The sequence below is a fragment of the Rhinatrema bivittatum genome, chromosome 4, assembly GCF_901001135.1.
Source record: "Rhinatrema bivittatum chromosome 4, aRhiBiv1.1, whole genome shotgun sequence".
Taxonomy (NCBI): Eukaryota; Metazoa; Chordata; class Amphibia; order Gymnophiona; family Rhinatrematidae; genus Rhinatrema; species Rhinatrema bivittatum.
Window position 1 is genome coordinate 220,922,508 of NC_042618.1, and position 16,671 is coordinate 220,939,178.

Here is a 16,671-nt window from a genome sequence, read left to right on the forward strand (position 1 = left end):
ATTCTCTTACATGGTCTTGTATATATTCTCTTTCACATGGTATTGCTTTTATCTACTCAGTTGTTTACTGGGTTAAGATACTGCCTACTTTGCTACTACACTACTGATTTCATTGCCTATAATTTTTGGAGAAGTGTTTGTTGTGAGTTATTTTACTGCTAGTTCTTCTGTAGGAATAAAAGCTCACATATAGTCTTTTGCCAGTTTCTCTCAGTGTTTGTGACTTATTTCCACCAGGTCATTCAGGGCAAACATCCCCTTCCACGGCGATACTACACCCTGGGAGTGAGTAACAGGAATTGGATCTCCTTTATGGGATCTGCAGAGTACTTCTGACCCAGAATGGATACGGTCAGACAGGATGCCAGGCTTGATGGACCTTGGTCTGATGCAGCATAGCATTTATGTTCTTATGTAAAAAAAAACAAAAAACCCCACAATTATATTTTCAGTCTATTACCCATGAAAATAATTCACATTCTGGAAAAATTAGACATTTATCCTAGAAAAAGAGAGATAATTGGTGGACTGCAGTCTCCCTTTTCTGCCTCTTTTCAACATGCCTTTAGCCAACTATTCAGTATTTCTAAAGTAACATATATGGTTGGGCCAAAATATGATGAAAGGGAAGGGGGGGGGGGAACCCCTCCCACAAGTCTGCCATTCTTTTGTTCCTAGTTCATGCCACAGGAGACACATTTGTTTTTGTAAAAAGGAAAAGCATGCCCTGTCTGAGTGGGGCTTAGTCTAATCATGGTATAGTTCATGAGTGGTAAACTCCAGTCATTTAGAGCCACAAAACAGGCCATGTCTTTGTGGATATCCTAATGAATATACATGAGATAGATTTGCATAAAATGGAGGCAGTTGCATACAAACCTCTCTCATGCATGTTCATTGTGGATATCCTGAAAACATGACCTCTTTTGTAGCTCTCAAGGACTGGAGTTTGCCACCTCTCATATAAATTAATTTTGCTGCAACCAGAAAGCAATTCTTTAAATGCCTTAGCTGGTTATTGTACTGTGTCACTTCTAATGAAGATGTTTATTTAGAAACAAAACACAAATGAACTTTACCAGAAACATTCTACCTTCTATATGGCTTGATTCTTTGTAGATTAAGATTCATTTGCTTGGTTTAGTGTAAAAGTGTAAAGATATTTTTGTACATCAGCTTTCAAGGTCTTCATATATCAATACAGCAAAATTAAAATGGGCCCCATTTGTAAAAGTGCCTTTTCTACTGTATGCTTATGGCCAAAAAACCCTCTACAGAAATCTGTTTGCATATTACTACTGAACTACAGCAATCTGAATTAAGCAACTGATCTAATATATATTAAATCACTTATAGGAAAATTGGTTCTTACCTGCTAATTTTCCTTTCTGTAGTACCACGGATCAGTCCAGACAGTGGGTTGAGCCTCCTGTCCAGCAGATGGAGACAGAGAAAAACTGAAAAGGTATCCTATATCAGGACAGTGCTCACTCTGCGTCCCTTCAGTATAAACGTTATCAAAGCAGAAAAAGTGAACTAGTATGAGATCAAGCAAGTAACGAAAAGCCTTGAAATACAAAACATTGTCGATGAACCCTCTTACATATATAGCTATCTAGTAGATACTTCTGGTGCCTTATAGCTCGAATATGCAGGAAATATATCCCAAAACACTGAATGAAGAAAGACTTCGAGCAGACTTATGAAAAATAAACAGACAGGGTGGGAGTCTGGACTGATCTGTGGTACTACAGGAACGAAAATTAGCAGGTAAGAACGAATTTTCCTTTTCTTGTACATACCCGGATCAGTCCAAACAGTGGGATGTACCAAAGCTTCCCTAAGTAGGGTGGGACCGAGATAGACCCGCTTGAAGCACCTGCCTGCCAAAGGAGCCAAACACTAGCGCCTGCACATCGAGATGATAATGCCGAGCAAAGGTGTGCAGAGACTTCCAGGTAGCTGCTTTGCATATTTTCTGTGGTGAGACCAACTGACTCTCTGCCCAAGAGGTAGCCTGGAAACGCAAAGAATGGGCCTTTAAGCCCTCCAGAACCAACCGACCCTGACAGATATATGCAGACACAAACGTCTCCTTTAACCATCTAGCAATAGTAGCTTTAGAAGCCTTATTCCCCTTATTGGGTCCGCTCCACAAGACAAAGAGGATCAGAGACAGGGAACTCATTTGTGATCTGAAATATTGCAGAAGAACTCTTTACATCCAGTATCCGGAGTTCTCCGCTCAGCGTACTAGCAATGTCCTCTGAAGAAAAAGCTGGAAGCTCCATGGAGCGATTCATGTGGAATGAGGACACAACCTTCGGTAAGAAGGATGGTACTGTTTTGAGGGAAACACCTGAATCAGAAAAACGCAGAAAGGGTTCCCTACGGGACAAAGCTTGTAGCTCATACACTCTCCTGGCCGAGCAAATTTAGACAAGGAATACAGTCTTGAGAGTCAGATCTTTAAGAGTAGCCCGCCGGAGAGGTTCGAATGATGCCTTGCAAGACACTCCAAGCACCAAAGTAAAGCTCCATGATGGACAAGTAGCCTGGACGGGCGTGTTCGAATGCTTGGCACCTTTGAGGAAGCAGACAATATCCGGATGGGCCGCTACCACGTAACCATCAACCCTCCCCTAAGAGGGAACTGAGAGCAGAGATCTGTATCCACAAGGAACTGAAAGACAAATCTTTCGAGAAACCATTCAGAAGAAAAGAGAACAGGGGACACTGGGGCTTTGCGTGCCGGAGCTCTGGACTCTGCACACATATTCTCAAACAACTTCGGACTCTGCAGACATATTCTCAAACACTCTCCGTGAGAGAGGTAGAGGTTGTACGTGCTCTTAACAGTGTGGATACAACTTCCTCCGTATAACCCTTCCTCCTCAGTCGCCACTGCTCGACAAGGCGAGCCGCCTGATCGAAAAATAATGGACCTTGGCGCAGTAAGTTTGACAGGTGACCGAAGCGAAGAGGGCCCTCCGTTGCGAGCTTTACAAGATCCGCGAACCATGGAGTCCGCGGCCACTCTGGTGCTACGAGAATGACTGGCCGTGGGTGAAGCTCTTTCTGTCGCAGAACCTTTCCCACCAGAAGCCAGGGTGGGAAAATGTAGAGAAGAATGTCGCGAGGCTAGGGTAGGACCAGGGCATCCACACCCTCTGAACAGTGCTCCCTTTTGCGACTGAATAACCTGGGAACCTTTGCATTTCCCAGGGTGGCCATCAGATCCAAGTGGGGAGTTCCCCACCTGCGGACGATCAGATCCATCGCCTCTTCGGACAATTCCTACTCCCCAGATCTAGATGTTGACTGAGGAAGTCTACTTGATCATTCTCCTTCCCCGCAACGTGGGAGGCCGCCAATTGATCCAGAAGGCGCTCCTGCCCAGGAGAGGAACTTGCTGGCTTCTAAGGCCACCAGACTCCTTCCTGGTGCTGCCCTGGCGATTGATGAAAGCTACCGTGGTGGCGTTGTCGGAGAGGACTTGTGCCGTCCTGCAACAGATCAAAGGTAGGAAAGACTTATGTGCCAGACGAACCGCTCGGGCCTCCAGACGATTGATGTGCCACCGGGATTGGACTGGGGACCATAGCCCCTGTGTTGATAGATGCTGACATACTGCTTCGTATCTGGAGAGGCTGGCCTCTGTCGTAACAATAATCCACTGGGGAGTTTTCAGGGGCATTCCCCTCAGAAGGCGAGCAAGCGCCACCACTGCATGCTGGTAATAGGAGAGGAGAAGAGTGGTAGCGGCGTCTGAAACGCCTCCGAAGCCGGCTTCCAGCAGGACAGCAAGGCTTTCTGTAAAGGACGCATATGCGCAAAGGCCCAAGGAACCACATCGATAGTTGAAGCCATAGACCCCAGGGCTTGGAGGTAGTCCCAGACCATGGGTACAGAGAGGGATAGAAGAGTTTGCACTTTATCCATAAGTTTTAGAGTTTGAGCCTCGGGAAGCAACACCTTGCCCACGCGGGTGTCGAAGCGTGCCCCCAGGAATTCTAAGACTTGAGAGAGCTGAAGGTTGCTCAACACCGCTGAGACCATGGCTCTGGCCTGCTCCGTAAGGAGATAAGAGCATCAGCCCCGTATACAATACCACCGTCCAGCCGCTTTGCCTGCTCCGCCCCTGCAGACGGGAGGTCCTGGGTGCTGAGTAGTTGAACCCACCTGAGGCTTGCCCCGCTGCATGAGACTGCTACAGACAATCGCCCGGACCCTGAGCGCCAAAACTGCTCGAGATAGACTTCCACCTTGCGGTCCTGAAGGTCCTTCAAAGCAGTCGCTCCTACAACCGGAATTGTAGTTCTCTTTGCGACCGTGGAAACTGAAGCATCCACCGTAGGGATGTTGTGCATATCCAGACACCTCAAAGAGGGGATAAGAGTATTCATGGCTCTGCCCACATGTAAGCCAGCCACTGGAGCCTCCTACTCCTGTAGGAGTAACTGCATCAACATCGGATGAAAAGGGAAGATCCTGGAGGTGCCCTCAGCCCAGCTAGGCCTGGATCCTAGACATCGAGGCACTTGGACTTTCCGCCAGGGGAATATATGCCCAGCTCGGCTGACCCAAATGGTAAGAGTGGATCCAGTTCCTCCCGCTGGGAGAGTCAAAACACTCGTGGGTCGTCCCCATGTACCGGAGGAGTCGGAGGTAGGGTATCATCAGCTGGGTGGGGTCCGAGAGTTGAGGTGGGAAACGAGAGAATCCGGAGGATCTGGTACCCCCGGCACAATCCACCACGAGTCATCCCTTGAGGATTTGGGAGCTTGGGTCCCTGATCTGCAGCTGTCCTAGGGACCTTAGCCAGTAGACCTGAGGGAATAAGCGGTGGCGCAGGATCTGGGTGTGAGCCATCCTGCTGCAATAGGCTGGCAACATATGCCTTATGCAAAAGTAGGACAAAGTCTGTGGAAAAATGGCCCAGTGTTCTGGTTTTTTTTTTGTTTTTTTAAGAGGCAGCGGAATTATACTTCTCTGTCCATAGACCCGAGGCATGCCACTTCTCTGGGTCAGAGTGGGGGAGGGACTGGACCACCAGTGTCACCCCAAGCTAGGCAGATCACCAGGTAGGGTCCTAGGCTGAACACATCAAGGGGAAAAGTCCCCCTAGGCCCTAATAAGAGCAAAGAGCAAGCATCGTGCCCAAAATATAAAAGTTTCCTTCAACTTTGCTTGTGGTTATTTATTTTTTTTAAACCTTATAGGAAGAGGAATACTGCGAATCTGGAGCCGTAGGACAGTGGACATCCGAGGGATCATCCTGCTCTGTAGACCGACCAAATAGGATTTGTGCATCAAGAGCACAAAATACATGGAAAAACGAGGATGAGATTTCCCGGGAAAAGAGGGAGGAGGGACCAGGGTAGAAGGAGCAGGGACCACCCCTGGGGAGTCCATAGGGCGTAAATCTGGTAGCGAATTAGAAAAATCAGGCTCCCCTCCCCCCCCGAGGCTCCGAATCCGATGCGAGATCCGAGCCCAAAATGGCCGCGATTTTCTGAGGAGGAGCCGGCCGAGAAACGCGTTTGGGAGCCCGACCCTGGTCCGCCGATTTCACCGCTGGCACAGAGGGTCCCTCTCCGCCTGGCAAACAGTCCTGTGCGGGAAAGCCGCGAAGCAGACTCCCGCAGGCGAGACAGAATGCTGCACGCGGCATCATCAAGGGGGAAGCAGCCATGGAAAAAAATGAAACTAGCTGAGCCTGGCTGCACTTGCGTTCGGGAGCAGGGGACTGAACCCTGCAGCGCTCCTTCTCCTTGCTTTAAAGCAAAGAAAAGCGGGAGAGAGAAAAACTTCCCCTATTTTTTTTTTCTTGTCCCTGAAGGAGGGGGGCCAGCAGGTTGAGGCACAGAGCCCACATCCAGGGACCACAGGGATTAAACTGGGTGAACTTTATGGACAAATGTCGTTTCCTCCCCCAGTCAGCACAGACTCTGAAACGAGGTCTGTCGGCAAGATGGCCGTCGTTCCCGCGGTTTCCAGGAATGGGGCCGACCTCGGAGCGTGCTTGCTGAAGCAAAAGCGCACAGCTGATTTGCCTTGTGCTGGGAGCCTTCCCCGCCGGGCAAACACTGAGTGCATGGTCTCTCGCGGGAAGGCGATCCAAAAAACGGAACAGAGGAGGGGGAGGGGGGGCAGAACTGCTGCGTGAGAAGGAAGTTCACCTGTGCCTGGCTGTGCCCTTCCCACGAACCAGCAGCTTGAATGCTGTAGGCTTTTGAATCTTTTTTTTTTTTTTTTTTACAATAGCAGAGGTATGAAAACTTCCCTGCTATGGGACCCGAGGTAGTCAACATCTCCAGGGTCACACAAGGCAAGAGGGGGAGTGACTGGACCACCAGTTTCACCCAAGCCAGGCAAGAAAGTCACCAGGGATAGGAATCCTAGGCTGAATACTCAAGGGGCAAGCCTCCCTAGGACCCTGTAAAAGCAAGGAGACAGAATAGTCTCCCTTAAGAAAAAACAGGTTTTGAAATCTGGTAACTACTTTTTTTTTTTTTTAAAAAGTAAGAAATACTTGCTTGATCCTGAAACAGTAGAGGAGTGAGATAAAAACCCTACAGAAGAAATAAATTTCTAAAGAGAGGGAACTGCAGGTTCAACTGCCTGCATCTGCTGGAGACAGGGTGAACACCGTCCTGATATAGGATACCCTTTCAGTTTTTCTCTGTCTCCATCTGCTGGACAGGAGGCTCAACCCACTGTCTGGACTGATCCGGGTACGTACAGGGAAAACAAAAATATTGCAGTTGTTGCTCTAAACTTAATATTTTTCTTCAGAGGAAATTTTGGCTCTTCCTTACATCGCGTATAGCACTACAAACTATCAGATGTTAAATAACAATGCTATATCCTGATAACGTCACATGTTTTTTGCCTCACAGGGATAAAATGCTCCATGGAGTTTAGCACCTCTATTCTGTGTTTGTACAGTGTTGAGTATGCCTAGTAGTGCTGCATAAATATTAGAGGTAATTTTCAAAAGAAAGGGAACATACAAAATGTGGCTTTTGTCACGTAAATAGGCTTTTTGAAAAATTTTTCCCAAGTGCGGCATGTGTAGACATAGGTACAAAAGAGATTTTGCACACACTTTTATGCGGATTGTAAAGAGGCATTCCTGGAAGCACAGTTAGACCACAGAATCATTCATGCATGTACTTTCAATTTTTGGAAGTATGCACGTAAATATCCCCGTGAACATTTACACTTGCTACCTAGATGCTGTTAATGTGCACACCTTTATCTCACTAAGGTATGTTAAGTGCCTCACACTTTAATATTGATTTATTCATTCCTTCACTTATTGCTGATTGGTCCTTTCACTGACGTGACAGTGGACCAATCTCCTTTCAGAAAGCTGTCCTGTCATGTCAGTGGAAAGGACCAACTGGAAACAGCCCTGGAAGTACAGGAAAGCAGTATTTACTGCTTTTCTGTACCCTTTTTTGGCCGCTCAGAAATTAACGTCAGCTCTGTACTGGCATTAATTTCTGAGCATACAAATGTGCGGACTGGGCACAAATGTTTTTTCTGCATTGAGGGGAATACATAATAGCGCTCATCAACATGAATTTACATGTTATGAGCACTATTATCTACGCGGGCGGGTGGGTGCACGTTTTGGACACGCTAACTCCCGTTTTGCATCGGGGGTTATGGCCGCGTGTCCAAAATGCGCATCCAACAGCACATTGAGCCATGTGCTGCGGCCAGCACACCATAATACATCGGCCTGAAAGTAGTTAGAAGATGTAGGCATATATAAGGGAAATAGTAATGATTCATATGTTTATGTCCACATGTAGAAGACAAACACATACTAATTTACATCCTCATAATAGAAGCTTGCACAAATCTGCACATAGCTAATATATTTTGCCATGTACAAGTCTCTATATGCACCCACTCACCACTTACCTCATCCCAGAACACATTAAAAGCTGTCTATTGTAAATATTATTTATGACAAAGTGAAGACTTTCATATTCTTTACATTTATCTAGTTGTATTCTAAATTAAATTAAAATAGTACCTCTTGTTCAGAAGGATTATTCGTTGGATTACAAAAATCAAACCCCATAATTTTCCATGCACCATTCTTATTCAAAATAATATTTTCAGGAGTGAGGTTTGCATGAATCATTTTCACACTACTGTGTAAAAAGGCCAAGCCTTCAGAAACCTGGAACAGAACATAGCAACAAGAACATTCATCATAAAATGTTTTACTAGCAAACTAGATTTGGACTACTTCACATAAAGTTCATGTTTTTATCATTATCAATACTCTTGTCAGTACTTTCTCTTTTGAAAAGTTCAATTAATACAGACTAATTTTGCTATTAATGACCTTTAAGTGGGCCAGTCTATAGCCTTTCTGCATAGCAAAGGCTGCAGACTGTCATGCAGAACAATAATTCCTAGACTAGTCCTCTGATACCCAGGCCAGCGAGAGAGGGCAGATACAGTGCAGGCAGAGTTCACAGCCCAAGCAGGAAGGGGAGTCTCTGACATTGGTCAAGGGAGACATCTATTAGCTAGATTAATGGTACACATTAGCTGAGTCCTGGAGACAGCTACAGTTTGTGATCCCTGACCAAAGTGTATTGCTGCAATGCTGGACTGTTGGGGGGGTGGGGGAGGTTAAGAGATTTTAAGAAATAAATAGGAAGAGATAAAGCCCTGCGAAGTTGTAAATAAAAGCTCATGGCATCATAGCCTAATATAAAGGGGTTCTGACTAAGTTGGTTGCCCAAAGGAGGAGGAGGAAAAACAAACGTTTGGACCAAAAAATAAAAAGTACTGATTTGAAGCATTTTAATCTAATCAACCAAACAGCTAGTTAGAAATGCTCTCCCAATGATTACAAATAGGGCACTATTTATAATTCAGAGGACAAAAGGTGCAAATTTGCTGCATAAATTTTCAGTTTCAAACTGCTACATGCGTGGCTAACACCTATCTGGAAAACCTGAGTTCTTTAACAAGGGTTAGTGTGCTGTACAAAGGAAACATATCTGAGATTTAAAAAAAAAAAAAAAGTTAAAAAAAATGCTTAAGGGGGGGGATTCTTCCTGCTTTTTTTCCTTCTCCAACTCAATTGAAGAAGAAAAAAAAAAAGTTCCCCGATGTCATTAGTAACAGGAGTCTTCATTCACAACTACACAGGGTCTCTTCTCCATTTCATTTTTAAACACAAACCTGTCTACCCAGTCAATTCAGTTAAAATTCTCAGCTAGAAGACCACAAACTACCTCATCTTACCTGAGAAATTAAAGCGGGAACTTCTATATGATAATGCACAGCACTCCCATCAGAAAGACCCGAAGAGAACCAGATCTGGACAGCACTTATTCTTTCTAGAGGCATTCAACCCCTTGCACGATATTAAACAGTACCATAAACAAGCACAGCAGCATTTTTGTTGGACTTTTTAGGCAATGCAACAAAATGATTGTTAAAGACCTATATAACATTAGTCTTTGCCAAATTTTGTCAAAAGTATCAAGCTAGGCTAAGTGATCTTATGATAATTGCCAATGGATAACTGGTTAAAAACTCCACAGTATCAGGTTATCTGCACAAGATACTCTCTCTAGATGTGTGTGACATTTTTCAAAACTAGTTCTGTAAGGTTGTCATATCAGATTAAACTTAAAAAAAAAAAAAATCTGATGTGAACCTCTCAAAGCAGTGAACCTGTATCTAAGTTCAAGAAGACTCACTCATTCAAAGCAGTCCACAGCAAGCAGATTGAGGAATCACATTAATTTGTAGAGGGTGGGGGAAGGAGGGAAAAAAGAATCTGAAAATGTCTAACAAACTAGGCTGAAATTCGCCTGGCTCAGGTTAGACCACAAATTTTCTGCACATCTCTAGTTACAACAGATTGCAACAAGAGAAGGCCAGAATACAGGAGATTCAGTTACTGAGAGTCCCTGGAGTACCTGAAGAAATATCATCTGCTTGCTATCGCTGCCACTTAAAATGGCGATTACTGTTGCAAATCTTTAAAAACTGAAAAAAAAAATATACCCATTAATCTCTTGGGGTGAAGTAGCTCTAGTTTGCAGCAGTGATCTCTGAATGACTACTCGATTTTTCAATGCTTGACTACAAATACAATTTTAAATCAGCATCAATAGGCAATACATTTTCTTTCTTTATGTGCTAAGGAGAAATTAATTCTTACCTGATAATTTCCTTTCCTGGAGTCCAACCAGACCAGTCCAAATGCACGGATTATATCCACCAACCAGCAGGTGCAGGCAGAGATTAACAGGCTTGCTGATGTCACCTTACATAAGCTCTCACACTGCCCTTAGCTGTCAGTATCCCGTAACAAGCTAATATACTAAAAAACAAAACTTCCCTCCTACCCCAAACCAGAGGATTTCCAAGAGAGAAAAATAAATGAACAATAAAACACAATTAGGATAAAATCAAATAAATAATCCCTTACCTTAGCCATTGAAAGATGATTAAGATTATATTATACTCTTTCTGAAAAGAAAGAACCATCAAATGCCACACAATTGGCAGTTAAGGGAAGGTCCTGGACTGGTTCGGCTAGATGCAAGAAAAGAAAATTATCAGGTAAGAATTAATTTCTTCTCCTTTTCCATCCAAACCAGACCAGTCCAAATGCAAGGGATATGCCCAAGCTATACCCTGCATGGGCAGGATGCTGTCAAATGTGCTCTTGCAACCTCCAAACCAAAGGATGTATCCTCCTTGTTCGAATATCAAGACAATAAGTTATCGCAAAAGAATGCAAGGAAGATTAGGTCACTGCTTTGTAACTTCAGTGGTGAAACCAACCAAAGTTGGATCCAAGAAACCGCTTGTGTCTTGCTTGGGACTGATAACCCTCTAATTACATAGGCAACACTTATGACTTCTTTAGATCAGCACACCAATGAAGCTTTCATAGCCACATCCCTCTTAAATGACCCCATAGGGAGGACACAAATATGATATGATACCCTAAAATTCACAATAGAACATGCCACACATCCAAGGAATGGTACAGCAAACACACTTCCCCACACAAATCTCTACGGAAGAAAGGAAGGCAGGCATTACCCAGCTAAGATGAAAATCACCTTTGGAAGGAAAGTCAAATTTATACAAATCGGTATCATCTCCTTTGAAAGACCATGACAGACTCCCTGCACGAAGTGAGTTTATAGCTCAGAAATTCGCCCACCTGAGTAGATTGCCACTAGCAACTCAGCCAACTCCCTCCCCCCCCCCCCCCCCCAAAAAAAAAGCAAAACCCCAAAGAATAAACTACCTTTAAAGGGCTCAAAAGAAGTACTTGCAAGAAAGGATAATCACCATATTCAAATTCCAAGACAAGATTAGTTCTTTTACTGGTGGTCTACATGTTTTATTTCTCACAGGGAACAGAAAAACTCTAAGGTACACTTAGCCTCTCATCTAAACAAAACCTCTGAAACATGCATTTGCCACTATTTGCACTTTCAAGAAATTGAGAACTAGGCCAAATGGAAAATAAATTCCTTCTAGGTAAAAACATGCTTAGCAGTGCGCCAGTCTGCAAGAAGGCAACAAAATATTCACCATCTCTTGCTTAAAGACTACCTCTCAAGGGCCAGGCCACAAGACTGATTTGAACCAGATCCCCACATCACATCAGATCCTGTCTCAGGAGACCTGAATTCTAAGGTAAAGAGAGAGGGAATGTTTGTCCAACAGCTGGAACAGAATTGCATACGAATTAGGCATTACCAGAGTTACTGACTCTCGAAGCCCAGAGATCTTCTGGAGGAGACTATCAGAGGCTACAAAAGACATATAAAGTAGTTACTGAACCAGCTAATAGTGACCTAAGGCATCCAAGCCTGGAAGACCCTCTTTCTCTTCTTTTGCTGTAGAGTCTTTCCACATTTGCATTCCTGTGGGTCAAGGTTAGGTCCAACACTGGCTCCCCTCATTGCACCACAATGTGATGAAAACCCCGACAGCTCCCACTGCTCGGGGTCCAGAACAATGTGGATGCGACAATCAGCTTCTACAATCTTCTCTACTCCAGATATGCGATATGCCATAGTATTCTTAGGTATTTCTCCTCCCAGGTTACACATGGATTACCATCTACATAGACACCCAAAAGCTCTTGGCATCTCCTTGATGAATCGCACAAGTCACTATCATGGTATTGTCTGATAAAAACCAGACTGCTTGATTTTGAAGAACTGGCACCAAAGGGAGCAACACCAACTGGCATCTACAGCTGATCAAGTTTCCTGTGGGGGGGGGGGGGGGGGTGGGAGACCCACAACCTTGACAATCCACTCCCAAACCTAAGAGGTTCATACCACTTAAGGAGGCTGCTCCAGATCTACTCCCTTCTCCCATTCAGAGTAACAAGTCACCAACTGAAACCTGCTCAGGCCTGATTTGGATCAGAGAACCTGATTGTATAGTTTTGTGACTAAAGATCTCACTTGGAGAAGCAGGGTTCTTTACAAGGTCCTCATGAGAGCCCTTACCCAGTGAACACAATCCAAGGCCACCACCATGGATCTCAGCCACTGAAGATTACTCCATATGGAGGATCTCTATGTACTTCAAGGAATGCAACTGTGCTTGCAGCCTCCAAGTCCTCTGTACCATCAACAAAACTTGGCTCCAATTAGTGTCAAAATAAGCCCCCATATCAACTAAACTTTATTGATGGTCAACTCGTTCTCCTGATTTTTAACTAAAATTCTTCAGATAAAAGGATGAACCAGGAGACCTTCTTGATGTAAGAAAGTTCCAGGGGCAATAGTCAACCAAAAGTGAAGACCTAAAACTAAAGAGGACTCCTCTGCATAGAGAAAAGGAGAAATTCTGAAGGCCGTTTCAGAAGGTAATATGCTGTGTCTCTGTCAAACCCATGGATGCTAAAAGGTTTGCGTAGTCTCTCAGTTAAGAACTTGAACTGGCGTGCTAGAGTGAAAGGCAAGATTTAGTCCTAAGCCACCCAGTAGCTCTACTATAACATATCTACAGGTCTATATAACTGATATAGAGGCCCCCAATCTGAAGTGAGAAACCTTCAAAACTGACTTGCATCAAATCCAAAATAGATCAAAAGATTCCTTTTTTTTTCATGTAGTAGATAGAATACCAAAATTGATTTCATTATACCAGAAGCACCAAAACGGCTGCTTCAATGCCCGACAGAGGACTCAGGTTGTGACCCAAAATGCTTCTTACGTCAGAGAGGAAAGACAAGGAGAAACCATAAAAACATCCAAGTTCAGATAAACAGTCTAAGGAAGAGCCACTCTGAATAACCTAGAAGATCCAATAGTCTGTGGTAATCTCGACCCATATTTGGAGAAATTATGATAACCGAATGCTTATTCTTTGCTCCAGACTGGACACCTACTCTTTCATTGGGAGCTTCAGGACATCCTGTAGTTCCAGAACTCTCAGCATTTTCTTTTCATGAAACTTTGAAAAGGACCGAAATCTACCATATAACCCAGACCTTTGACATCCCGAAGGATTCTAGAACAAGGGTGGGCAAGCTAAGGCCTGTGAGACAGAACCAGCTCAATATCATTATTTGGTTTTGGCCCACATTACCTTTTCCAGTCACTATAATATCCAGCCAGCTGACGCAGAATGATGCTACATCATGAGCCTGTTATTGTGCACATTAGCGGGCCTCTTGATGAAAAGCAAGTGTCAGTAGGCCTCAGGTGGCCTCTTGATGATAGAGCAGTGGCAGAGAGCAATGCATGCTTGCAAGACATAGGCTAATGAGCACAAAAGGGCAATTTGAATAAGCTATCAGAATCTCTTCAGCTGAATTTTTTTTCCTTTCGTCTTCCACCATTGTGCTCATTAACCCGTGCCTGTTCCTTTAAAAAATGCATTAATGGTAAGTGGTCACTTGCAGATGATTGTCTAGCTGGGACTCTCCTTGGTCATATTGCAAGTAAAACTAGTCTCTTTCTTTGATTTACCTGTTGGATTTTTAAACTGATGCTGTATTAATATTTCTGCTGCTGCTTTTTCTCTCTCATTGTGTCTTTCTGTATTTATTATAAGTTTACCTGCTTACTTGCTCATTACTCAGTGGTTTATGATGTTCATGACACTGTTAGTGCCATTCTGAAAACATTACTGCCTTTTTGTAAAGTAATGCTGTATTATTTTCTCTGCTGCTGCTTTGTTCCTTTCAGTATGTCAAAAAAACAAACATCATGTATTTTTAATGTGCTCCAAGAGGAACACCCTCCCCCCCACCCTCATTTGAGGAGCTCCAAGAGTGACTCCCTCTGCCCACCTGAGGAGATCCAAAGGGGACCTCCCCACCTAGCCCCTGCTGTGGACAACATATAATGTGGACCCAGCACAAAAGCGTTTGCCCACCCCTGTTCTAGAAGGCAACTAACTAAATGATCCTTGTGTTCATTCTCTGGGAGCCTGGAAACATTTCTCCCCAAGCTGACACCCTTTTCTCTAGGACCTCACTGAACAGAAGCTTGGTAGGCTGACTCAGATGTTGAATCCACAGCCACACAAATGTCTGGTCACTATACTAGAAGCCAAAGTCCTAAGAGAGGTATGAACAGAGGCATGAACTAATCAAATATTCATCTGCCCAAAGGTTGCCTTTTAGTTCTTCTAGTTGCACTACCTTCTCCAGATTGAAAACATTGCTTTCGTGCAAAGCTTCCTGCAAATAAGACATGTGCACACCAGCTTTAGTCACAACACGATTACACGCTGCCACCTGAAGAGACATACTAGCCTTCTCAAAGACCTGCTTCTATGCCTTTTCATTCTGTGCATCTTAAGAGTGCCACACCACTCTCCACAGGAATTGTGATTCTCAACATCACTGCACAAGCCAGCGCATCCACCTGCTTCTTGGGCTATAAGGGGAGACAGTCTTACTTCCCCACCCCCCCTCCCCCGGTAAGCAAACCCCTTTAAAACCAGTTTCAGGTGAATCATTCCAAAACAAAAAAAAAAAAAAAAATCACCAACTGACCCAAGCAATGGAAAACCCTCGCTGGCTTCCAACTACTAGTCAAAATGGGACCTTCCCTCAAGAATTATTTTGCACCTGCAAGGAATGGGAAATTTAGGAGGAGAACAGCTCTTCTTCATAAAACAGTTTGACCATAGCAGAGCTCTCTTACCCTTCAGGGGAACACTCCATATCCTCCAACTCTCCCCCACTGGCACTCTTCTTTAAGCCACTTAGGGCCAGGAAGAATCAAACTTATTTTTTTAGTTCTACCTTTTCATCCTCTTAACACCTGAATTCTCAGCCAATAAGAACTAAGGCTAAAATGCTACCTCAAAGAGAACACCTGTTGCAGACATTGTAAAAAGGTCCAGGGAAATGCTGACAGGCTGCAGAGGAGATGGACATCAGGAAGAGTAAACTGCTAATATAAAAACGAGCAACTAATGTGGCTGCAGAGGAACAGGCAATAGGCTCCTACACCTTGGAATCACAGGGTTGAGGGCCTAGTTCAAACCCCTTGCCGCTCATACAAAATGGCCACCAGACCAACCACCGGTGGGAACAGACTGCACTATCAGCCCTGCCGGAACAGTAGTAGGTATCTCCTCCTACCCACTGAATTCCTCTCTGCACAACTGTGATTCAATGGAAACCCCCCCCCCCAAATCACGTACAAAGTGTAGGTTTTCCTCTACACTTCAACAGAAAAGGACACACTCTCCTTCATAGTTTAAACAAAGGAAACTCCTAGGGTGTGGAAAAAAGTTTTTTTGGTTTTTTTTTAAACTCACTGTGACACTGTCTGCAGCACCACTGAACCTCCTGAAAGGAAACCCTATCCTAGGCATAAATCTTGGGTGGTATTTTATTTATTTATTTATTTTTTTAAGAAGGTCTAGTCAGAGAAAAGAGGGAAAGGGGGAATAAAGGAAATGATGGGAATCAGGAAACAGAGTGAAATGTGGAGCCCAAATAAAACACACTTGCAAGCCTTCTGATCCAAGGTCATGTTAACTGGGCTAGAGAGCACAAAGTTTTCAATGCAGAAGCTGCCCTTCCAATCTAATCCTTTAACCCTAAATAGGCCTCATCTCAGGATCATGGGATATGCTCTCCTACCAACTGCTAGAGAAAAAAAAAAAGAGAATACTGGCAGACTGTGGGCAACATGGGAACCTATGTAAGGTGCCTTCATCTGCTGGTTGGTGGACATAACCCATGTGTTTGGACTGGTCTGACTGGATGAAGAGGAAAATAAATTTAGCATATATTGTTCCTAGAGAAAAAGAACAGCTTTCAAAAAGGTGAAGAGATAACATTCTTAATACACACACCATCTTATTAGCTTACAGTAGGGGTAATTAATCACTGACTTCACAAAGTGATGACAATTGGATGTAATACTATTTTACACATACACTTCCCAAAACCCAATATTTGTCAGCAGAATGTTTTCTTTGTTATAGTTAGGGGCCTTCGTTTTCAAATTTTGTTTTCTTTCCTGGTAATTTCAATATTATAAACAAAACAAATCTGTGGAAAAGTTACTTATAATGGGAGAAAAATCAATGGAAGAGTCATTTTCCCCACTGACTGTTAAAATATTGAAATTCCCAATAACAGAAACTGAAAACAAAGGGCCTCAA

At 43.9% G+C, this 16,671-nt stretch overlaps 1 protein-coding gene across 3 annotated transcripts in view; it reads right to left on the minus strand.

Annotated features, from left to right (window-relative positions):
• SCYL2 (SCY1 like pseudokinase 2) overlaps nucleotides 1–16,671 on the minus strand; it is a 143,299-nt gene that overhangs the window by 69,699 nt on the left and 56,929 nt on the right. For all 3 annotated transcript variants that reach the window (XM_029599733.1, XM_029599735.1, XM_029599734.1), the window contains one exon: nucleotides 8,054–8,203. In XM_029599733.1, coding sequence (XP_029455593.1) covers nucleotides 8,054–8,203 — 150 coding nt within the window. The remainder of the gene's footprint in view (nucleotides 1–8,053; nucleotides 8,204–16,671) is intronic.